This window comes from Chiloscyllium plagiosum, unplaced genomic scaffold (genome assembly GCF_037043375.1).
Source record: "Chiloscyllium plagiosum isolate Xiang-an unplaced genomic scaffold, Cpla_swu_hap1 HiC_scaffold_4, whole genome shotgun sequence".
Classification (NCBI taxonomy): domain Eukaryota; kingdom Metazoa; phylum Chordata; class Chondrichthyes; order Orectolobiformes; family Hemiscylliidae; genus Chiloscyllium; species Chiloscyllium plagiosum.
This window is the reverse complement of record NW_028270142.1, coordinates 32,520,489-32,545,643: the sequence shown is the minus strand read 5'-3', so window position 1 is coordinate 32,545,643 and position 25,155 is coordinate 32,520,489. Positions and strand designations below refer to the sequence as shown.

General features: G+C 40.4%; 1 protein-coding gene across 3 annotated transcripts in view; it reads left to right on the top strand.

Annotated features, from left to right (window-relative positions):
- LOC122549307 (transcription activator GLI3) overlaps nucleotides 1–25,155 on the top strand; it is a 382,007-nt gene that overhangs the window by 320,605 nt on the left and 36,247 nt on the right. For all 3 annotated transcript variants that reach the window (XM_043688905.2, XM_043688906.2, XM_087986080.1), the window contains 3 exons: nucleotides 5,988–6,204; nucleotides 6,447–6,560; nucleotides 9,118–9,258. In XM_043688905.2, coding sequence (XP_043544840.2) covers nucleotides 5,988–6,204; nucleotides 6,447–6,560; nucleotides 9,118–9,258 — 472 coding nt within the window. The remainder of the gene's footprint in view (nucleotides 1–5,987; nucleotides 6,205–6,446; nucleotides 6,561–9,117; nucleotides 9,259–25,155) is intronic.

The window sequence follows — 25,155 nt, the reverse complement described above, 5'->3', positions numbered from 1 at the left end:
CAATTATGTTTTTTTTGCCTTTGTGGTTCCTCAATTCCACCCACACAGACTCCACATCATCCGACGCTATGTCATTCAATACCATAGATTTAATTTTGTTCTTAACTAACAAGGCAACCCCACCCCCTCTGCCCACCTCTCTGTCTTTTCGATAAGGCCCTCGATGTTGTGCCGCCCTGTCATACTAATCTGAAGCCCATCCCACCTACACTATTACATTAACGTCCATATGCCTGTCCAATGACGACTTAAATCTTGGCGAATCTACTACCTATGCAGGCAAAGCATTCCACACCCTTACTACTCTCTGAGTAAAGAAACTACCTCTGACATCTGTCTTATACCTATCTCCCCTCACTTTAAAGTTGTGTCCCCTCGTGTTTGCCATCCCCATACTTGGAAAAAGGCTTTCCCTATCCACCCTATCTAACCCTCTGATTATCTTGTATGTCTCTATTAAGTCACCTCTCAACCTTCTTCTCTCCAACGAGAACAGCCTTAAGGCCCTCAGCCTTTCCTCGTAAGACATTCCTTCCATATCAGGCAACATCCTAGTAAATCCCCTCTGCACCCTTTCCAAAGCTTCCACATCCTTCTTATAATGCGGTGACCAGAACTGTACACAATACTCCAAGTGTGGCCATACCAGAGCTTTGTACAACTGCAGCATAACCTCTTGGTTCCGAAACTCAATCCCTCTATTAATGAAGGCCAAAACACTATATGCTTTCTTAACAACCCTGTCAATCTGGGTGGCAACTTTCAGGGATCTGTGTACATGGACACCGCGATCTCTCTGCTCATCTGCACTCCCAAGAATCTTACCGTTAGCCCAGTACTTTGCATTCCGATTACTCCATCCAAAGTGTATCACCTCACACTTGTCCACATTAAACTCCATTTGCCACCTCTCAGCCCAGCTCTGCATCCTATCTATGTCTCTCTGCAAACTACTACATCCTTCGTCACTATCCACAACTCCACCGACCTTAGTGTCGTCCGCAAATTTACTAACCCACCCTTCTAAGCCCTCATCCAGGTCATTTATAAAAATGATGAACAGCAATGGACTCAACACCGACCCTTGCGGTACGCCGCTAGTAACTGGACACCAAGATGAACATGTTCCATCAACTACAACCCTCTGATTTCTTTCAGCAAACCAATTACTGATCCAAACTGCTATGTCTCCCACAATCCCATTCCTCCGCATTTTGTATAATAGCTACTGTGGGGAACCTTATCGAACGCCTTGCTGAAATCCATATACATCACACCAACCGGTTTACTCTCATCTACCTGTTTGGTCACTTTGTCAAAAAATTCAATAAGATTCGTTAGGCACGACCTACCCTTCACAAAACTGTGCAGACTGTCCCTGATCAGATTATTCTTTTCTAGATGATTATAAATCATCTTATAACCTTTTCCAACACTTTACCAACAACTGAAGTGAGACTCACTGGTCTGTAATTACCAGGGTTGTCTCTACTACCCTTTTTGAACAAGAGAACCACATTTGCTATCCTCCAGTCCTCAGGCACTATTCCTGTAGACGATGATTTGAAGATCAATGCCAAAGGCTTGGCAATCTCTTCCCTTGCTTCCCAGAAGATCCTAGGATAGATCCCATCTGACCCAGGGCACTTGTCTATTTTCATACTCTGCAGTATTTCTAACACCGCTTCCTTGTGAACCTCAATCTCTTCTAGTCGAGATGCAAGTATCTCTGTATCTTCCTCGCCAACATTTTCATTTTCTATAGTGAACACCGTTGAAAAATATTTATTTAGTGCTTCCCCTCTCTCCTCTGACTCCACACACAACTTCCCACTATTATCCTTGATTGGCCCTAATTTAACTCTCATCATTCTTTTATTCCTGACATACCTATGGAAAGCCTTAGGGTTAACCCTGATCCTATCCACCAACAACTTCTCATGTCTCCTCCTGGCTCTTCTGAGCTCTTTTTTTAGGTCTTTCCTGACTTCCTTGTAACCCTCAAGCGCCCTAACTGAGTTTTCACATTTTGTCCTAACATAAGCCTTCTTCTTCTTCTTGACCAGGGATTCCACTTCCCTAGTAAACCACGGCTCACGCGTTCTATATCTTCCTCCCTGCCTGACAGGTACATACTTATCTAGGACACACAGGAGCTTTTCCTTGAATGAGGTCCACATTTTTAATGTGCTCATCATCTGCAGTTTCCTTCCCCATTCTACGCTTCCTACATCTTTCCTAATGGCATCATAATTTCCCTTCCCCCAGCTGTAACTCTTGCTCGGTGGAGTACACCTATCCCTTTCCATCACTAAAGTAAACATGACAGAATTGTGATCGCTGTCTCCAAAGTGCTCACCTACTTCCAAATCTAACACCTGGCCAGGCCAGTTACCCAGTACTAAATCTAAGGTGGCTTCGCCCCTTGTAGGCCTGTCTACATACTGTGTCAGGAAGCCCTCCTGCACACACTGGACAAAAACTGACCCATCTATAGTACTCGTACTGTAGTGATCCCAGTCAATATTTGGATAGTTGAAGTCTCCCATGACAACTACCCTGCCTCTCTCACTCTTGTCGAGAATCATCTTTGCTATCCTTTCCTATACATCTCTGGGACTATTTGGAGGCCGATAGAAAACTCCCAGCATGGTGACTTCTCCTTTCCTGTTTCTAACTTCAGCCCATACTACCTCAGTTAACGAGTCCCCAAACGTCCTTTTTACAACTGTAATATTGTCCCTGATCAACAATGCCACACCTCCCCCTCTTTTACCATCTTCTCTGTTCTTACTGAAACATCTGAATCCCGGAACTTGCAACAGCCATTCCTGTCCCTGCTCTATCCATGTCTCCGTAATGGCCACAACATCGAAGTCCCAGGTACCAACCCACGCTGCCAGTTCACCCACTTTATTTCGGATGCTCCTTGCATTGAAGTACACACACTTCAAACCAGGTTCTCGTTTGCCAGTGTCAGATACTTGATTTGGGAACTCTCTACTCTCATCCTCTTCTGTACCTGTCCTACAATTTTGGTTCCCATCCCTCTGCTGTATTAGTTTAAATCCACCTTAATAGCTTTAGCGAATTTCCCACCCAGGATATTGATACCCCTCTGGTTTAGATGAAGACCATCCTGCTTGTAGAGGTCCCACCTACCCCAGAAAGAGCTCCAATTATCCAAAAACCCGAAACCCTCCCTCCTGCACCATCCCTGTAGCCACGTGTTCAACTCCTTTCTCTCCCTATTCCTTACCTCACTAGCATGTGGCAAGGGCAACAAACCTGAGAAAACAACTCTGTTTGCCCTAGCTCTAAGCTTCCATCCTAGCTCCCTGAATTTCTGCCTTAAGTCGCCATCTCTCTTCCGACCTATGTCGTTGGTGCCAATTGGACCACAACTTGGGGCTGCTCTCCCTCCCTCTGAAGGATCCCAAAAATACGATCAGAGACATCACGGACCCTGGCACCTGGGAGGCAACACACCCAGTCTCTCTCGTCCCCACAGAACCTCCTATCTGTCCCCCTAACTATCGAGTCCCCAATGACTACTGCTCTGCTCCTCTTCCTCCTTCCCTTCTGAGCAGCAGGTGCCTCACTGCTTACCCCTGGTAAGTCATCCCCCCCCAACAGTATCCAAAACGGTATACTTATTGTTGAGGGGAATGGCCACAGGGGATCCTTGCACTGCCTGCCGGTTCCCTTTCTGTTCCCCAACTGTCACCCATCTGTCTTTTTCTTTTATCTGGGGACTGACTACCTCTCTGTAAGTCCTGTCAATAACCCCCTCTTCCTCCCGAATGATCCGAAGTTCAACCAACTCCAGCTCCAGTTCCCTAACACGGTCTTCTTTATCTTTCTCTTCCTTTTTGCTGAACCCTCTTGAACCCAGCTGTTGCTTTTTGTAAAAAGAAAAGGAAGAATCTTGATTTTAATCAGTGAGAAGGAAACACTGCAAACCAGAACAGGGTGTAACATTTCTGCCTACAAGAATTATGGGAATGCGATAGTTTCCCCGACTCACCATTCAACATGGAAAGACTTTTAAAAAGCCTCTGTTTTGATTAGCAGATCATGGGTTCAAACATTCCTTTGCATTTTCCCACCAAAAAAATTCTACAATCTAATTCAAAAATAGATCCTTCAATATTTGGTCACCGCTGCCTCCAAACATTGGGTAGCTTATTCTCAACAGAAGTTGCAGACTTTTGATTGTTGATCTATCTCAGCTATAATGGTTCATTTACGACTGTTTTTATCAAATGCAAGCAATCTGGGCCAGGTATTGTTTTGCACTCTTCTGCCCCAGAAGTAGTCTGGAAGACCAATTACTTGGAGTCAAAATCCATGTAGTGAGTTGAAAGTTGCAAGTTATGATCCTTGTCTCAGTTTCTGAATGAGGTTGTCTAAGTGAAATGCTGGTCTGTACAAATCAGTAGGGTAAAATGTTCGACTGGCATCCTGTGATGTGTTTTCTCTGATATCAGCTGGGATGATGGCTGAAGTGCCATAGTCATTATCTATGCCCTTTACCAAGGGGAGTAGCCCCACTGTTTAGTGCTGGTGAGTGAAAGTGAGTATGTGCGTGTGTGTGGCTATGCAGGGACAAGATCCAACTTGATTGTGATTCTCTTTCATCCCTGTTCCCACAATTCACATAAGGATAGTGGCCAATGAGTATTGAACCGCAGCAATGAGTGAATATATTTATGAAAGAAAGTGCAAAACTTGAAAGGGGTGGGGTACTTTGGGGGAAAATTTGTTCTTTTTGAGATTATTTAACATTTTAACCATATTTATGTCAAGTAAACATCACAATTCCCTCTAATGAAACTGATTTGAAGTTCACCTGTATGTGTGTGTAAGTGTGTAGGAGAAGATACAGCTTTCAGCATTTTGTAGAAGAAACAAAATAAATACATCAAGTGATTATACGTAAAGAACACATCCTTATACTGTGCTTTTCTGTTGAGAGATTAGTAGGGGCTGGGTATGACACCCCTTCTCTTTGAAAAGTGCCATGGGATCTGTTGTGTTCACCTGAGAGGGCAGAGGATCAAAAGTTTAATGACACATCCAAAAGATGGCACTTCCAGTAGTGCAAGGCTCCCTCATTTCTTCACAGAAGTATGACCCTTGACATCTCGCTGCTGTCGCTGGAGTCAGGCAATAATGGAGGGATAAAAACAGCAAATGAGTGTTTTAACTGTTCTTCCCTGTAGTTGGAAATATTCTGCACGACTTTTGGAATTTTTTGCATGATCTGGTATATTTCTCAATTTTATGAGGACAGCTAACTTGAAATTTGTAAATTTTACCATTGGCTCCACTTAATTCCACATTATTCAATTCAAATTATGTGATCCATATTCAATATTAGATTCCCACTTTGCTATTTTTTCAGTTGCTTAATTTAAATTAATCTATGCTTTTCTGTACATGAAAAAACTGAATCATTCACAGTAAGTTATTTCATGCAGTGCCACTTAGCAATGTATAGCTTTCCAAATGTGAAACTGGAGAACTCTGTTAAGATTTTAGAGTGAAAATCCTTTCAAGCTGCGATTCTCTTCAATGTGTATTTTAATTCTTCAAAATATATTTAGTGAAGAGCAAGGAGCAGCACGGTGGCACAGTGGTTCGTACTGCGCCAGAGACCGGGTTCAATTCCCGCCTCAGGCAACTGTCTGTGTGGAGTTTGCACATTCTCCCCGTGTCTGCGTGGGTTTCCTCCGGGTGCTCCGGTTTCCTCCCACAGTCCAAAAAAAAATGTGCAGGTTAGGTGAATTCGCTAAATTGCTCATAGTGTTAGGTGTAGGGGAATGGGTCTGGGTCGGTTGCTCTTCGGAGGGTCGGTGTAGACTTGTTGGGCCAAAGGGCCTGTTTCCACACTGTAAGTAATCTAATCTAAATTTTAGTATGTAGTCTTTATTCATCCTTCATGTTCTCTGAATGAATCTTTTCTGTATCTTCTGTCTACTTAGTCCTGCTCTCAGCTTTCCATACCCTGCCACACCAGTTGCCATCCAACAAATGCACCACCAGATAATGAGCCGTCAACAAACTCTGGGCTCTGCCTTTGGCCACAGTCCTCCTCTTATCCATCCTGCTCCAACATTTGCTCCTCAGCGTCATATCTCTGGCTTATCCACTGTATTGACCTCTGCACAGATCACCTCTTGTCCATCTGAATCTGCACAGGTAAGAAATCATAAGAACAATAATAATAACCACAGTTAAAAGGACAACTGAACAGTTGTAAAGGAAAGATTTTGATTGCTAGGCTATTGCTATGTTCTGATTATGCAATGTACTGGCTCCAGCACTAGATTCTGTTACCATTTTAATCAATAATAATTGATGTCACTAATACATAGTGGTCATAATGAGCAGGTTGTTTTTTTAATTAAATTTTCCTTTAAAATATGTCTTTTCTATGTTAGAGTAAACCTACTAGTGAGTCTGCAGTGAGTAGCACAGGTGACCCAATGCAAAATAAACGCTCAAGGATTAAACCTGATGAAGAATTGCCGAGCCCAGGTGCTGGAAATGAACAGGTATGACTGTGGATTCAATTAATAAGTCCTCACTCTTCCCTTCATAGCAGACTCATTCTGTAATATATATCATTTTTACAAGACTGCTGAGGGACCAATTACAGAAACAATTTTGCCCTTCTTTTGTTTGTTTTCCTTTTAAGATGAAGGTGATTAAATATGGTGTTTAAAATTATGTAACTTCAAAAAGTATCTTTCATGGATACATGTTGTAGTGTTACCATATTAAAACTGCATAAACATCTATGTTAAATCCAATGTGGATTTTCAGTGCAGCAGTGTCAAAGAGTAGAATAACAATCACTCATGTAAATCTTTAATTCACCGCTTCCACTTTGTCTTTCACAACAGCAATGTTATTACTGGAATTCTCCTATGAGAACCATTGGGAAAAATTCAGTATACTTTTGGGAGTCAGGTCATTTATCTGCCTCCCAAGAGTAGGAAGCTACTTGGTGCATGCCTTTTCTGGCAAATTTTCCCTTCATTTTTTGCTCCCACCCCTGCCAATGGACTTCACATCTGGTGTATTATATATGTGGTTGGGGAAAAAGCTATATTTTGAAGTGCCCTATAGGTATGTCACACCCGCTGTGAATTTTGTTATCCTATTGTGAAATGTGTTTAATGCAGTAAGAGAGCCAATGCTTTCATTTATTCTCATATAACATTAAATGAACCAGCTGAGAAACAGGGCTCTGTGTAAGGCACAGCTGGTACTATGTCTTGGATCTGGAGATTGTATATCATGTTCTACAGATTCTGTCCTGAGACTGGTATCTGTAGTACAGTGAGCTATGATGTAAAATTAACACTACCTAGGAGCATTAAAAACAAATGTTGTTGCTTATGAATATTATTTATACTTTTCCTATTTGAGGAACCTTTGAAAATGATTTTTCTTCAGTCTATTCTTGGGAGATTTTTCATGGATGCATCATAACAATTGCTCCTCAAATACGTTATTTTAGATTAACTTGTTCACATTTAGGAATTCTGGCTGAGTCTATAAACCATCTTCTGCAATCTTCCTGTTCAGTTTTAAAGAAAAAGCTTCCAAGATATGTATGTGAATCAGCCATTACATCCAGCCACACATTAACCAATTTTTTCATGTCAACCAAAGTTTTGGGAACATTTTATCCCAACAGCTCTGATACCTCTCATTAAATATTTTTCTTGATTTTGGTTTTACGTCTATTCATTGGCAGTTATGACTGAGGAAATTGAACAAGTATAACCTTGCAATAGTTTGTGTTTCTCAATTACTATCTTAGGAACTTGTACAATGAAACTGAAACTGTCCTCTTTGCAAAACTTTTCAAGGTGTAATGTGTAATGGAAAAAGAATGTCTTAAGCAGTGTGGGTACATCCAACATAGTGGGCAAGAGGGTAAAATTTGCTCTGGAAATAGGGATTTCTGAACAAAATTGGTAGCACTCGACAGGTATGCATGTGATCCTAAAACAGAAGGCTGGAGGAACACACCAGGTCTCTTTGGAGAGAAAAGCAATATTAATGTTTTGAGTCCAGTACCCTTTCATCGGAACAAAGAGTCAATGGACTCAAATGTTAACTTTGTTTTTCTCTCAGCAGATGCTGCCAGATCTTCTGTGTTTCTCCAGCATTCTCTGTTTTTGTTTCAGATTTCCAGTACCTGCAGCTCTTTATGTTTATTTTATACAGTAAATCCTGATGCTTTTGATTAGCCCCAATGATAGAAACTGATTTCAGTGGCAATAAAATAAAACAATGAAAATTATATGGTTTCTTTCAAGCAACAGTTGAAGCCCCAATCCCATGGCTAGACCCCATATTTTCATATACAGAAATAAATAGTGGGAAGGAAGCCACATCTGTGTACATTTAAATATTCCATGTCAATCAAAAGTACAATAAATTCCTCCTTAAAAGGAAGAACTTGCATTTATATTTGCACTTTCATCCCAAAGTGCTTTACAGTTAATGAAGTTATATTAGAATAATGTAGGGAATGCATCAGTCATTTTGCATGCCACAAAGTCCCACAGACAGCAGTGTGATAATGACCAAATAATTTACTTAATAATGAATATTGATTCAAAGTGTAAATATTGACCAGAGTGCTCGGGAGAGCTCTCCTACCCACTCATTGAATCATGCTACCTCCATGTGAAAGGTCTGATAGGGTTTTGGTTTAACATCTCATCTAAAAGATGCAGGCTCTGCTGATGCAGGGTTCCCTCAGTGTTACATCGAATTGTTAGCTTGAATTTTGTGCACCAATTTGTGAAGGTAGTTTAGACCAGCATATACAGAAAGCCAGCATGGACTCAAAGTGCTGAATGGCTTCCTTCTTTGTGATAGTGAGACCATGACTTTATAACCTTTTGACTCAGGCAAGAATGTAACCTCTGAGTCGTGAACCATTAGTACTCGAAAGAATTTCTATGAAAGCCAGCTAGGTACAGTGCAGACCACAGATTTCTCTGTGTGAACAGTTTACAAGAATGAACAGTTTTATGTACATGAGCAGGAGTTTTGAATCTGTGCAACTCACAATTTATTTTGCCACAGGAACAGCCAGAAGGAATAACATTGGTCAAAGATGAGGTGGACAAAGATGAAAGCAAGCAAGAGCCGGAAGTGGTTTATGAGACAAACTGCCATTGGGAAGGATGCGCAAGAGAATTTGACACGCAAGAACAGCTAGTCCATGTAAGTAACAACAGACAAGGACTGCTTGTGATTGTATACCATGCTTTGTGGAGGTCATGTTCTTTAACCTCAAAGTGTCAAGTTTCTTAGCCAGGGGCACTGCGAACTAGAGAGCATTTTATTAGTTCAACAGAAATAAATGGCTACAAAGCTTGACCAGTTCAGACAGCTGATGTCTAAAGGAGACCTCTGTCAAACATTTTACAAAGGGTGCTTGTGTTTTAAACCAGTGTAAATGAAAGGGTGAATCTCTCCAGGAGAGAAATAGTGGCCCTATTCACCTCATACCAAACCCTTTGCAAATTTCTCCAAGTGAAGAAGTACATTTTTAAGATGAGCCTAATTGTTAAAGAAAATTATTCGATTCTTTAAGTAAGTGGATAACTGAATCAAAAAATACGGCCTTGCTACCAGAGAATGTTGATTGCATTATTCCCTTATTCACAAATGCATTGTGAATTCTGAATGGTTGGGTTGTGCAGGTTTCATATACAGATCTATACTTGCATGTGCAATGTCTCCATTATTCAAACAGAGAGAGAGAGAGTTTGTGTTGTAATGTGCCTGAGTAACTGGCTGGTATTTTTTTTGCCTGATGACTGACAGACAACATAATGCTGCACTTTGTGTTTCCTTCCCGTCTCATGATGTTAATTTGTGTTGTCTTCCTGTATCTTCTTTCTGGTGTTGACAATGTTAGTTTGTGTCGAGATCCTATCCTATCTCTCTGGCATTGTGTTTAATAATAAAAACAATTGATGTTCTGAAAAGGAAAGCTTTACTTGCATTGTATTTTCTATAAAAAGCAGTAGCTGACAAATTGGTTTGGCAATTGATTACTTTATTACTGTTGAAGGAAATTAGAGTTTTTAGAAGTATGTCAGTCATGAGTTTAATTACTTATATCATTGATTAATAGCTTACTTCAAAAATAATATTTTCCACCAAATATTCTCACCACTTATATCCCTGAAGCATCAATTCCTTTTGGTAAAAAATGACAAATGCCAGATTTTACTCAGTACTTTTTCCAAGTTAACCATAGATGATGATTCTTGGAAAGCTATTCAGCTGCAAAACTGCACCCAAACTGGAGCCTATCGTCATCCAGCCATGGTCTTATTTATCACTCCAGATTGAGATCTCCCATTCTGTTATTCACTCACTTTTCTTTTTGGCCACTGAATCAACCAGACCTTTAAATTCCTCCAAAGTTGCCCCAGGCCTGAACTGGATAATAAAACCAAACTACAGTGGATACTAGAAACCAGAAACAAACACAGAGAGCACTGGAGAAACCCAGCAGGTCTGGCAGCATCTGTGCAGAGAAATACAGTTCTGAAGAAGTGTCAGACCAGATTCAAAACATTAACTCTGTTTTCTCTTTTCTAGTCTTCAAGCTAGCTAACATCACAAATATTTTCTTTCGGTCAGGCGTTATTCACTATTTCTTTCAATACAACTGTTGTCACTCTCTTTCACAGAAAACTCTTTATCCTTACAAACTACTACCTGATCTTCAACTTTGCTTTCATCGATTGATTTTTTAAATAACCGTTTGATTTTCTACATCCCACCACAGCACTGTCTGTCTTTTCGTTAGGTACTTACCCACTCTTTCTCTCTCTCTCCTTTTTTTTTTACAGTATGTCTCTCCTTTTTCCCCTCTCTGTAATTCTGTCTCTCACACAGACTCTCCGTCTGTCAAAGCCCACATGGGAACAATAGGTATTTTATGTAAGCTACTGGAAAACAACCAGCACTTTTCAAAAATAGCTGATAAAAGTGTTAGTACCTTTGGGAAGAGTGAGGGGGATCAGGAAAAGAGAGTGATATGGCTTGCCTACTTGTAGCATGAATAGCATTGGATTAGACCACTGTTTCACTGAGGAACGTATAATGGAACAGCAGCCTGACTCTATACTTTAACTTGCATTTGGTTTTAACTGGTCAATTGCCTTGGGATCATAAATGCCAATTAGTCTATCTTTTCTGATCAGAGAAATACATTTGTTGAACTCTCAAAACATATTTTGTTCAAGGTCTTTTTGTTTTATTGTCTTAGAAATCTGGTAGACAACAGCCCTTTTATATTTACTGCATTGTATGGCAAAATACATTGGATATATTTGTGTTAGCTACAGAAGTGAGGGGTCAGCTCTCCGTGGAGTATGGATAGTTTAAATTAAGTATAGGCCGTTTCTGTAACCGCAAGCATGACCTTTCCAAGTTCTTCTTTCTGCTGCTTAGAAAGCTTTACCTTTGAGTTAATAGGAAAATGTGCGGATGTTCACAGCTGTCCATCCAGTAGCTGACAGTTCCAGCAGCAAGCTTACATTGTCACTATCTATAATTGATATCCTTTTTTGGAATGTGACTGTTGACTACGTTTCGAGGTCTTTGCTAAAGGTTTTTAACAATTCTGACAACTTTTGCCCTCACTATTGCACCTCTTAAACTATTCTGTTGGAATGTCAAAGTCATTGAACCACAGTGCAGAGGCCACACGTGTTACACATTAGTTAAATCACAAACATTGATGGCAGAATGAGAATTCCTCCTATGGTTGCATGCTGGTATGGACTCATTTCCATCAAAGCTGTGAGAGGGGAACTTTTGTTGCTTTATATTATTAAATAGTGGGCTGACTACTGAAGGTTTTAATAAAAGTCACGAGAGTATTTTAATTTATGTTGAAAAAATCCATATGGGCAGCTGGAGGGTTTTTTCCTTGCTCTGACTCTGTGAAATAAAGCTTACTCAACCAGATATTTAGTCAAGTTAATACATTATCTATTCATAGGTGGAGGTGGGAAGGAAATGGGGAGATACAAATAACGAAGATTTAAATAGGATTTTCAAGTAATATGGAGCTTAGATAAATATCTAACTTTGTTTTAATTTTGCTAAAATGCTTTGAAGCAATCACAATTTGTATTAATTCTCTGCATCATAATGCCTTACTTAACTGAGTGGATATTATAAACTCTTAATGTTAAAAATCACACAACACCAGGTTATCGTCCAACAGGTTTATTTGGAAGCACTAGCTTCCACAAGTACTCCATAACCACCTGATGAAGGAGCAGCACTACAAAAGTTAGTCCTTCCAAATAAACCTGTTGGAATATAACCTGGTGTTGTGTGTTTTTAACTTTGTACACACCAGTGCAACGCTGGCACCTCCAAGTCATAAACTCTAATATGATTGTTGCATCACATTTCCATTACTCACAATGATCATGCTGTACAATCTCTGTTGGAATGCTGTAAGGAGTGGTTTGTACTGACAGAGCTGGCTCATCCTATTGAAGTTCCTTCAAAATCAGTTTTTGAAGGTCACAGTGAAGATTATTGATATGATCTTCATTGAAACAAAATAAATCTTATAACATTTGTTCCTTTTTATATTTCATAAATAATATTTTCCTTTTTGGTCAATGTGTTCCTTTCAATTCTACATCTCTCTCCCTTTTCCTTCAAATCTAACTTCTTATCCAAATTCACATGTTGTTTCAATGCATTTTATAGTTAATGGCCATGCAGCCTGCTATTAAAATTTACCTGGTTCCACCTGTCATTTCATTTCCATGTTACTGTCTTTTAATTTCCCCTTTATTGTGTTATATTAATGACTGTTGGTCATGTTTGACTTATTTGGTTGTAATTTGAACAACAGTTTTTACTGACATTGTAAGTATGTTTATTTTAATCATCAGGTTTGTCAAAATCAAAGTGAAAACCTTTTCAAGGATTAGGCTACCGATGCCACTGTTTAATTGTATTTTTAAAACTTAGTACGATTCATTGGGTAGGGCTATGGGTAGGATAATGATTGGATGTTCTTTTCTCTTGTTTTCTCAAATGCATTGATTGGTACTGAGATACTGGTAGCCCCCTGCATCTTAAGTGATCATTATCCATGTGTGAGCTGAGGTGGTAAGTATTTTTAATCTATTCTGCTGTGTAGGGCATTTCAATCTGGATCCTGTTGCTGTCACTTTACACCAGAGTCACTAAGCTGCTTTCCTCCTCCGTCACATTTACCTAAAAACATCCCCTTAAATTCTTTCTTTCATGCCCAGCTTTCGTACTCATCATTTGTGATCATGTCTTCAGATTCCTAGGCTCCCATATTATGGAAACCCTTTGCTTCTGCATTTCTTTCCCACCATTATGATTCTCCTTAAAAGCCATTTCTTTTGACCATGTTTTTGGTCAATCCACCTCAATATCTTTTTAGGACAGGTGGCTGTTGCTTTTTAGACTGCTTGCAATGAGACGGCTTTCAAATTATTAATTTTTTTCTAGCATCAGCCCACTGTCATTCTTGTACTTCATGAACATTACAAAGGAGGAGCTATGTTATTTTGCTGCTTAGTTAATTGTCACATATGATGCACAACTTTCTTTAACACTTGAATATTTGCCTAAACTCCTTAAAGCAAGATATTCTTTTGATGTTAAATTTAGGAGTGGGGACCATTCACCACTTCAAAAGTGCCCTGCTAACCAGTTAGATTATGGTTGATTTGTGTCTCAACTCTATTTATCTGCTTTACCCCTCCTAATGTTTTGATACAATTAACAACATTTAGGTGAGAATTGCAGGTTCCACATCTCATTGTATGAGAGCAATTTCCCTGAAACACCTATTAATAGATTATGTTCCTTCATTCTTGATTTTCCCAACAGAGGAAACAGTTTCATGGATCTAGTGTATCAAAACCTTTTCAGCATCTGTTTTTTCAGTGTCACATGCACAAGGGAGTATGGACCAATTCTTTCCAACCTGTTCTCATAGTCTAACCACTAAATCCCACCACCATGGTACTTTATTAGTTTTATAACACCAGGTTATAGTCCAACGGGTTTAATTGGAAGCTTTCGGAGCACTGCTTCTTCATCAGGTGGTTGTGGAGTATAAGATATACTCTTATACTCCACAACTACTTAATGAAGGAACAGCACTCCAAAAGCTAGTGCTTCCAAGTAAACCGGTGGGACTATAATCTGGTGTTGTGTGATTTTTAACTTTGTACACCCTGTCCAACACCGGCACCTCAAAATCATGACTTTATTCGTCATTTTTGAATGCTACTAATTTCTCTCATGGAGCTGATCACAGCACTGTAGACACTCGGCAGATTATTTAAGGGTGAATGGACTCATTTTTTTGCCATGTCTTTCTGCCCCAAGTGATGGTAGAACAGGGTAGCTTACTTCACTGTGACCTGCAATTGACCAAGACCATTTTTTCGAGTAGTGGCAACTTCAGCAGGTCACCTGGGGAAGATCTTTTAATTATCTGACAGTGCATGAATTGGATGATGGAAAGCAATTCAGCTATTAGATTTGTCCATAATACAGAATCTAATGGTATTCACATAGTGGGTAGATGGGCTACATAGAAAAGGAGAAACATTTCTCTGTTGCCTACAGTTTCAAAGGCACTCGTTCCTTGCTGGGAGCAGCTTCTCAGGTGTAGGTCACCTTCAATACTTTTGAATACTAGCGTGAATATTTAACATCAGGAGGCTGGTCAATGAATGAGGTAATTTTGGATTAGTGGTGCTGGAAGAGCACAGCAATTCAGGCAGCATCCGAGGAGCAGCAAAATCGATGTTTCGGGCAAAAGCCCTTCATCAGGAATAAAGGCAGAGAGCCTGAAGCGTGGAGAGATAAGCTAGAGGAGGGTGGGGGTGGGGAGAAAGTAGCATAGAGTACAATAGGTGAGTGGGGGAGGGGGTGCAGGTGATAGGTCAGGGAGGAGGGTGGAGTGGATAGGTGGAAAAGAAGATAGGCAGGTAGGACAAGTCATGGGGACAGTGCTGAGCTGGAAGTTTGGAACTAGGGTGAGGTTAATCAAATATTTCTCACTATACATATTTCTCTCTGGAGTGACTGCAAATCAATTAGTAGAAGAAGATGAGGTTGATGTTCTAGGCTGAGGCCAGCTATTGTATGCTCACAGCTAGCTGAACGAAGATCTTTCACAGGAAATAGACCAGAGATTGAAACACAAAGCTTCCCATTTTGTGTGAGAAGTATTTTTTTGATAACTTAAAATAGAATTTCAAGTACTAGTTCATATTTATTCACTTGAGGTTTCATTCGAGGCATTTGGACTGTTGACACATCTGACAGAGAAGATAGATTACAAATCCCATTTGGATGAGCAGTAAGCTTGTTTATGTTACATAAAGGCAGTGGTCACTTGAGGGTCAGTAAGTGTTTTCCGTTTGGTTCTAGGTTTACATTTTAGTTTAGATGGCGACATTGCTCTTGAAAGAATGTTTACAAAAACAATGCAGCTACACTTGCAAGTTCCCTGTCCCAGAGACTACTGAGATCCTATATCCAGTGGAATAAGATAAAAGTTGTCAGTTGAAAATGAAAGAAAGCTCTCACCCATTCTCCTTCCTTGTGTTCAGGCGAGATAAACAGCAGTGCAGTCTGAGTGCTGTTCCATTTGGCTCCTGGCGGGGACTTTAATTGGTATAATGCAGATTTTTTTTTGATCAGCAAGGATTATTCTGCTTATCTTTTCTTAGTATCATAGCTTGTGATGAAAAAAGCCTTTGGTGAAACGCAGATGCTGCATTTCCAAGTAAAGCACTTTAGCGATTGACATCTGAAAGAAATGTCTGATTTATTAGCCTTTAATTGATAACATTGAGAGGTAAATAGTAATCCAGGTCTGACTGATTTGTGAAATTGCTTAATATGAAGTCTCTTTGTGATTATCATAAACTCAGTCAGGCTGTTGGGATAGTCCCTGTGCCTGTTCCGAAATACCTGGGTATTTTAAACTGCTAAATCTATCTTACTGTGCTTTTACAATAGTTGGCAGATAGACTGGTAGGGTAAAGATTAATAACCAGTTGCTATGCTATCAGTGCATGCTTGTCGATTTTCTAGGAAAGGGCTGTCTATTCAGCATGAAAATTATTGATTAACTAAATCTTGTTATTAGGGCAGGGTGTGATCCATAATCACAAACAATAGTGGATATCGTTCTTCCCCAGCCACACTAATGCATCAGAACCTTCCACAATATTTCATGTCACCTGTTGTAGTCACTTTGTCCTCCCTGTGCCAGACAGAAATGTGTCACCCCAATCCTGTCTGCGTAGCTATTACTGTCTTAAAAGCAATGGATAAAGAGCACTGATGTGCCAGTGTATTATGTGTTAAAGCTGCACCCAAGTCTCCCTAATTTCACCAAGAAAGGTATATTTATATCACAAACGGGTACTGTTCACAGCTATTTTAAAGTAATCTATAGCATCTACCTATTCAGAATGTTTAGTTGGCCCTTTTCCTCTTAAAATGCATCACTTGAAGATGGAATGATCGTTTAGTTTACATGCTCCTGTGATGGATACAATACAAATACTATTGAGCCAATTTGATCTTCAAATTCCACAGATATTAATTTTCAGTGAGAGTTCTCTTATTGAGGTTTTGAAGCATGTGTTTGTTTGTGTTCCTCAGGCATTAAGTATTACAGTTTGCTTTCATTGTAAATCAAATGTAACTTATATCCACTTTTAATAACTTTTGAATGTTTTCTGTACTTTAATTATCTAGGATTCCTATTGTACAAATATTTTGGAATCCAAAACAAGAACAATCATGATTTTTTTTATTGTGTGATGCAATTAGACTATCTTCAATTGATTACATTGAAAGAGGTAATAATTCTAATTGATTAGGTGGAGTTATGACCATGTACTTGTACACAGTACATTAAAAGAAATGGGCGGAATGGTCTCTTCCTATTGTAAAAACAGAAAGCGCTGGAAAAACTCAGTAGGTCTGACTGCTTCTTTGGAGAGAGCAACAGAGTTTACGTTTCAAGTCCAGTATGATGATGGGATAATGTAAGGGGACGAACTGAGAATAGATCACAGGTCAGCGCGACAACGAGGGACGAAGGGCCTGTTCTGCACTATAGTGTTCTATGTTCTAGTGTGATTCATATTTGGAACTGTACAGGATTGAAAAGTGATGAATTTTATACAGTAGAAACAGGGGGAAGAAGGGGGTTGGATGTTCCAGGGTTTAGATATTTCAAAAGGAATGGTGGGGGAGGTAAAAGAGGTGGAGGAGTGGCATTGCTAATCAGGGATAGGATCACAGCTGCAGAAATGGAGATCGTCGAGGAGAGTTTGTCCACAGTCAGTATAGGTGAAAGTCAGAGACAGGAAAGGAGCGGTCACTTAATTGGGAGCTTTCTACAGGCCTCCCAATAACAACAGAGACACAGAGGAGCAGACTGGGAGGCAGATTTTGGAAATTTTAATGACATAAGTAATGAGTTCTAGGGTAATGAGTTGAAGTTGACTGACAATACAAAACTAGGTGAGAATGTTCACTGAGGAGCACACAGGAATGCCCAGAGAGCTATTATCAGGTTAATTGAGTAGGAAAAACAGGTGGCAGACAAGGGGAAAGTATGAGATTATTGATTTAAGCATTGAGAATAAAACAGCAGAAGATTTTAAAAGTTATGAAACACTTAAATGTTCATGTTCAGAGATAGTTGTATATACTTGTACAGGGACTACAAATTTAATATGCTGGTTCCTCAGTGAATTAGGAAAAACATAGCTTTGGAATAGAATAACAAAGAAATCTTGCGAAAATTTTGCAAGACTTTCATGAGGTCACACCTATAGCACTGTCCATTGTTTCAGATTCCATATGTAATGAAGGATATATTTTCCTTGGAAGCAGTACAGTCAAGGTTTCCTATGATGAGTGTTGTCTTATAATGAGCATGGAGCAATGAAAGGTGACCTGAACCAATTTGAGAAGAAGCAGCAGTGAGAGGTAGTCTCCCAATCAGTATGGAGACTGGGGTTGCATACATGTTACTTACTGGAGACACCTGCTCCTGAATTGTTAGACTGCTTAATCTCTGGTATAATGATTAGCAGTGTAACTCACTCACTGACCTCCAAACATGAACACACCATCTGAATCAAACTTGCCCCACACTCACCATTGACTCAATTGCTCACCATCTCTGACGCTTAATTTCCTACTGGCTCCAATCCCTACTAATCTAACTGCCCACTGCTGTAACCCCTCCCATTTCCCCACCTACCGCTACCCCTTCCCCCAACCCCATTGACCTGACTAACCCTCACTCAACAATGCACCAAAAACCTTTTGAGACCTTCAAACACTACCTGCTGTTGTAAAAGCTGTGGGGGCTTTATGCTGCTCCTGTCTATGGATTGCTGCACTGAAGCATTGCTACTGCAGCTGGAATAGGAAGACCAACTGGAAGAAGATGAAAAGGCCAGGGTGCTGCAATCTTTGCAGTAAGTAGTAATCACCCCAGCATTGTCACTGTCAGAATATCTATGAAAATAATCCTGGACATAAATGGTCAATTCTGAAAAATGCGTACAATTTCTTAAGGGAAAATTGTGTTTAACAACTTGAGTTTTTGATGTGAGAGCAGGTGGTGTTAATGAGACAGTTCTGAAGAAGGGTCACTGGACTCAAGACTTTAACTGACTCTCTCTACGGCTGCTGCCAGACCTGCTGAGTTTCTCTAGCAATTTCTGTTTTGGTTAGCAAACACGGCAGAGCCGGTTGTAAAAGTGACGTATGTAATCCTGGGATTGACCAATAGAAACTGGAGAGAAAATCATGCATTTCACCTCCTCAGCAATGAAGAGATCAGCGAGATGATCAATGTGTGAGTTTCTTGACTCACCACCAATTAAAACCCCTAAGTGGTCCATTAATTGGTGATTGTGTTTGATGGAGACCAGCAGCCCACCTGCACCAGTGAGATAACTCACCCAATTTTCTGAAAATTAGCTGGCTGAAAAATGATAGGTACTCCACCTGCCAGAGTTGAGGCCTATGATAGAGTCAGGTACTCCCCTTTGCTTGCTTCTAAGTGAACTGATTGACACAGATGGACGTTGGTCACCACCTAATGCACTGCCCTCACTCTTCAGAAAAATGTGGGAAAGTTTCATCCATGTTGTACAAACTTGTAATGATCTTCCATTAGACGTTGGCTTGGCCTCAAGTGTAGAATTCAGTCCAATATGGGGCACCACACTTTAAGAAGGATGTGAAGGCTTTAGATAGGATTCAGAAAAGAATCACAAGAATTCCAGAGGTGAAAGCCTTTAGTTACATGGATGGCTTAGAGAAGCTGAGATTGTTCTGACAGAAGAGCATGTTGAGAGGAGATTTCATTGAAGCATTCAAAATCATGAGGGGGTTTGGATTTGGACAGTGTAGATAGGAAGAACTCATTTTGGTGGAAGGATCAAAATCCAGAGGACACCTATTGTAAGTGATTGGTAAAAGAAACAACAGCAACGAGAGAGAGCGTTTCTGTGTAAAAAAAAAAATTAGGATATGGAATGCACAGCTCACAGGTGTGGAAGCTGCATTTATTGTGGGAAGTGACATGAGTGGAATTGGCAGATAATGAGCTGAGTTTACGAAATTGAGAGATATCTAACAAATGTATGTGATTATGAAGGGGTTTGATAGAGTCGACAGACTGTGGTTATTGGAGAATGTAGAACATGCCTCAGGATAAAAGGTTAAACATTTAATACAGGTGTGAGGAGAATTCTCTTCACTTAATGGTTTGTGAATTTTGAGATTCTCTCTTCTAGAGAGTTGTAGATGCTGTAATATTGAATATATTCAGGCATGGGCTGGAACATTCTTCATCTCTCAGGGAATCAAGGGGACGAAGTACAGGTGGGACAGCTAAGTCAGAAGATCGGTTATGATCATTTTGTGCACGGGAGCAATTTTGACGGGCTGTATCTGTCTGACTGCCACACCTATTTCTTGTGTCCTTATACAACTGAGAAGTAGTCCATTTACCCATGGTGCTGGCTCTATAAAATAGTTGTACAATCAAACTGATTTCTTTGGCTCTTTCCCCATAGGCCTGCAAGTTTCTTCTTTTCCAGTATATAACAATTTAGCTCCTGTTGAATCAAAGGGATTTCTAGATAATCTTGAAAATTCGCCAAACCAATTTTGAATTATTTCATTTTAAAGTATTAAATTTAAAAGAAAAAATGTTGGCAGGATCAGCACTGGAGCGGATATTTTAAATCCTTTCATGACCACTCCTAATCTCCTATTGCCCCCTGGACAGAGTCCTGCACCGTGGGTCTAATATGTATTACAAGTGTTTTCCATTTCTAAATATTGCATCTGGTTCTTGATAAAGCTCCTATGAATTGTACAATATTTTCTTTGTATTGGGGTAAGAAATTGATTTCATCCTTAAGTATTCCAACCTTTTGTCTGTATATTTAATCCTTAGAGCAATGTCCATCATTTATTGGAAGAGCTTTCCAATAAATCGCACATTTTGCTCACAACTGTTTCCTGAGATCTCATGTTGTAAAGATACTGTTTTAAGGAGCGTGTTTTAAAAATATACACACTCATTCCAAAAATGTATCCGTCTCTGAGTGAAACTGTTAAGCAAATAGTTACTGGCACTCATAAAAATTGCAGTTTACTTCATCCCTTGCTGCCATGTTGAAGAAACATTTACTCTCTATTGAATCGCCATGGAAACACTGTTTTTAAAAATCTTTAGACTGGCAGAGTTTCCTGTCACCAGCTCTATTCTACTGCCAGTTCCTTTTGGCCAAGAGTTTGTTCCCTGTACATTCACAACTTTTGAGAATATGATGTTTGTTTTAGTTTTAACGATGAGAAGACTGGACAAAACATTCCTGTTGTGAAGTGGAATTATTATGATGTGCATGTAACCAATAAAACCACAGTATTTATCATGAAACTTCCCTCAAAGTCGAATTCTAAATCATGCGGGTGCACTGAAAGCACACACACCAGAGCTTCCTTGATGATTCTACTCACCAGCTGCAATAACAGAAAATTGGAAGCAGTGTAGTGTGAAACTGTGCACCAAGAGGCCATTTTACTACTATGAATGTAACTGGATCAAAATCCTGGAACCCCTTCCTAATGGCATTGTGGCTCTACCTACAGCACCTGGAGCGCAGTGGTTGAAAAGGCAGCTCGCCATCATCATGGGCAACTAGGGATTGGTAATAAATGCTGGCCCAGCCAGTGACACTCATTTCCCATGAGTGAATGAATAAAAATAAATGTGCTGGCATTTGAAGTGCTATCGGATAAGTTGCAATTTCATACCCCTTTCCCCATAAGCCTGCAAGTATTCACTTAATTCCCATTTGGAAGTGATTACTGAACCTGCTTCCAGCACCCTTCCAGGCATTCCAGATCATGGTCACAGTCAAAGGACTGAAATTGGATGGACCACCGGCATTCAGCAAGGCACTAGGAATAACACTGAGAAATGAAACCCTGCATAATTCTCTCAGCAATGTCTGGGAGCTACTGCTGTCTCACGTCTGAGCCAAGCAACAAATTGACATAGTTATATTCATGGAATCATTCCTTACAATGTCCCAGACACTGCCATCCACCCATCCCTGGGAATGACACAAACCCAGCAGCAGTGGTATAAAGTCTGGGAGGAGTTGCCCTGGGAATTTTCAACATTGTACCAGATCACATGAAGTCTCGTCAGGCAAACACAGGCAAGGAAACTTCCTCTGATTAATGCCAGCATTCACTCTAAGATGTGCATAAGCAAGGTTGCTCTAAGATCCTATCCATGGCAACTGGCACGCCAACTGTGGCATTAACTTCCAATTCCTGAAATCGATGTCACACACTGACCTCAGAGGCCCATGCAGCTGGAAAGAAAATGAGAGGGAACATCGCTTACCACTGCCACCTGGCTGAGGAAGCAGAACCCTCCAGGTTGATCACCCTACACACAGAAGAAGCACTGAAGGTGGCTCTGAGTGGGGGGAGCTTCAGTGTCCATCATGAAGAGTGGCTCTGGCAAGTCCTAAAGGTTATTGCTGCTAGATTGACCAAAGACAGATAGTGAGGGAACCAACTAAAAAGAAAATTTGACTTGGCCTCGTTGTCACCAATCTGCCAGTCACAGATCCATCCATCAATGATATTATCAATAGGAGTGACTACCACACAGTAATTGTAGAGAAAAACTCCCATTTTCACATTGGGAATTCCGTCCTTTTTTTACATAAGAATATAAGAACTAGGAGCAGGAGTAGGCCATCTGGCCTTTCAAGCCCACTCTGCCATTTAATACGATCATGGCCAATCTTTTCATGGACTCAGATCCACTTACTCTCACTGTAACCCTTAATTCCTTCAATGTTCACAAAAAGTTTATTTTAGCTTTAAAAAGATTTGCTGAAGTAGCGCCAACTACTTCACTGGGCAAGGAATTCCACTGATTCACAACCTTCTGGGTGAAGAAGTTCCTTCTCAATTCAGTCCTAAATCTGCTCCCCCTAATTTTGAGGCTATGCCCTCTTGTCTTAGTTTCACCTGCCAGTGGAAACATCCTCTGTACATCTAATTTATCTATTCCCTTCATAAATTCCAAAGAATGTAATCCCAGTCTACTCAGTCTCTCCTCATAAGCCAACTCCCTCAACTCTGGAATCAACCTAGTGTATCTCTCTGCACCCCCTCTAGTGCCAGTACATCCTTTTACAAGTCACGAGACCAAACCTGCACACAGTACTCCAGGTGTGGCCTCATCAGTACCCTATACAGCTTCAACATAACCTCCCCACTTTTAAACTCAATCCCTTGAACAATGAAGGACAAAATTCCATTTGCTTTCCTAATTATCTGTTATACCTGCAGACCAACCTTCTGTGGACCAACACCCAGGTCCTTCTACATAGCAGCATGCTGCAACTTTTTACCAATCAAGTAGTAGTCCTTTCTACTGTTACTCCTATCAAAATGGATGACTTCACATTTATTAATATTGTAATCCATCTGCCAGGCCTTAGCCCACTCACTTCAACTATATATGTTCCTCTGCAAAGTTTCACAGTCCTCTGCACACTTTGCTCTGCCATTCATCTTAGTGACATCTGCAAACTTTGACACACTACACGTGGTCCCCAACTCTAGATCATCTTCATAAATTGTGAATAATTGCAACCCCAACACTGTTCCCTCAGGCACACCATGAGTTACTGATTACCAACCAGAATCACACTCATTTATTCCCATTCTTTGCTTCGTATTACATCCATGCTAGTACTTTACCCATAACACCATGCATCTTTAACTTATGGAGCAACCTTTTGTGCAGCACTTTATCGAAGGCCTTTTGGAAATCTAGGTACGCCACATCTACTGGGTCCCAATTGTCCACCTTGCTTGTAATGACCTGCCCTTCAGGAGCCCATGCTGCATCTGCCCAATGGAACAATTTCTATCTAGATGGCTTGCTATTTCTTCCTTGATAATAGACTCAAGCATCTTTCCCATTACAGAGGTTAAGCTAACCAGTCTCTAATTCCCCACTTTTTGTCTACTGTCTTTTTTAAACAATTGCATCACATTTGCTGTTTTTCAATCTGCTGGAACTTCCCCTGAATCCAGTGAATTTTGGAAAATTACCACATGCACTTGCTATTTCTTGCGCCATCACTTTTAGTACCCTGGGATTCATTCCATCATTGTCTATCCTTAGCTCCATTAGCTTGCCCAACACTACCTCTTCCATAATAATGATTGTTTCCAGGTCCTCACCTGCAATCGTCTCTTTGTTAATTAGTGGCATGTTATTTGTGCCCTCCACAGTGAAGACCAACACAAAATACCTATCAATGCCTCGACCATTTCATTATACCCCATGACTTAATGCCTCTTCTCATCTTTTAAAGGACCAATGTTTACTTGAGCCACTCTCTTTCATTTTATATATTTAGAGAAACTTCTGCTGTCTTTATATTCTGTGCTAGTTTTTCTTTCATGTCCTATCTTACTTTTCTTTATAGCTCTTTTTGTGGCTTTTCTGTTGACCTTTAAAGCTTTCCCAGTCTTCTAGTTTCCTGCTGATCTTGGCCAGTATGATGCTACCAGTTTTGAGAATGAGATAGATTTTATGCAGATCTAGCAGTTCAAGAATTTAGCAGAATTGCATCAACCATAGTCTGTAACCCCGTGGTGCAACACATTCCCCAGTCCACCATTACCACCAAGTTCCCCAGGCTGGGGAGCTCAGCATACTAGTGCAAAAGACCATACTGAAGCATTTGATTTCATCTGCACCTAGAATGGCTTTTCCTTATGGAAAATTGTGGCTTCCCCTCCTTCTCCCCAGTCATATAAACCCTGTGGCTATGAGAAGAGAACGTCAGAGGCTTGGGATCCTGGGACAAGTAATTCACCCCTTGACTTCCAAAACATGTCCACCACCTGCAAGGTGCAGGTCAAGAGCATGATGTAATACTGTCCACTTTCCTGAATGAGAGCACTCCAACAACACTCAAGAAACGTGATATCATCCAGGACCATTTCAATGACATCCCATCCACCACCTTCAGCATTCACTCCCTTCACCATTGACACACAGTGGCTGCAGTGTGTACCACATACAAAGTGCATTGCCATAGTTCACCATGTTTCCCAACAGCACCTTTCAAACCCATAAATACTACCATACTTGAATGACCAAGACAGAACATGGGAACACCACCTTCTCAGGTTCCTCTCTGAGCCACACAACAGCCCGTCTTGAAACTATATCAGCGTTCTGTACTATTGCTGGGTCAGAATCCTGGAACTCCCTCTCTAACAACACTGTGGATGTACCTGCTACACTGTGTGGAGATGCAGCCAGTTAGAGGGTCTGTGCATGCTGACCTGAAAGATCTGTGCAGGATATATTAGAGGGAACACAGCCCAAGGACTGCAGCAGTTCAAGTTGGCAGCTCACTATCATTATTTCCAGGGCAGTTAACGATGGGCAATAAAGATGGCCAA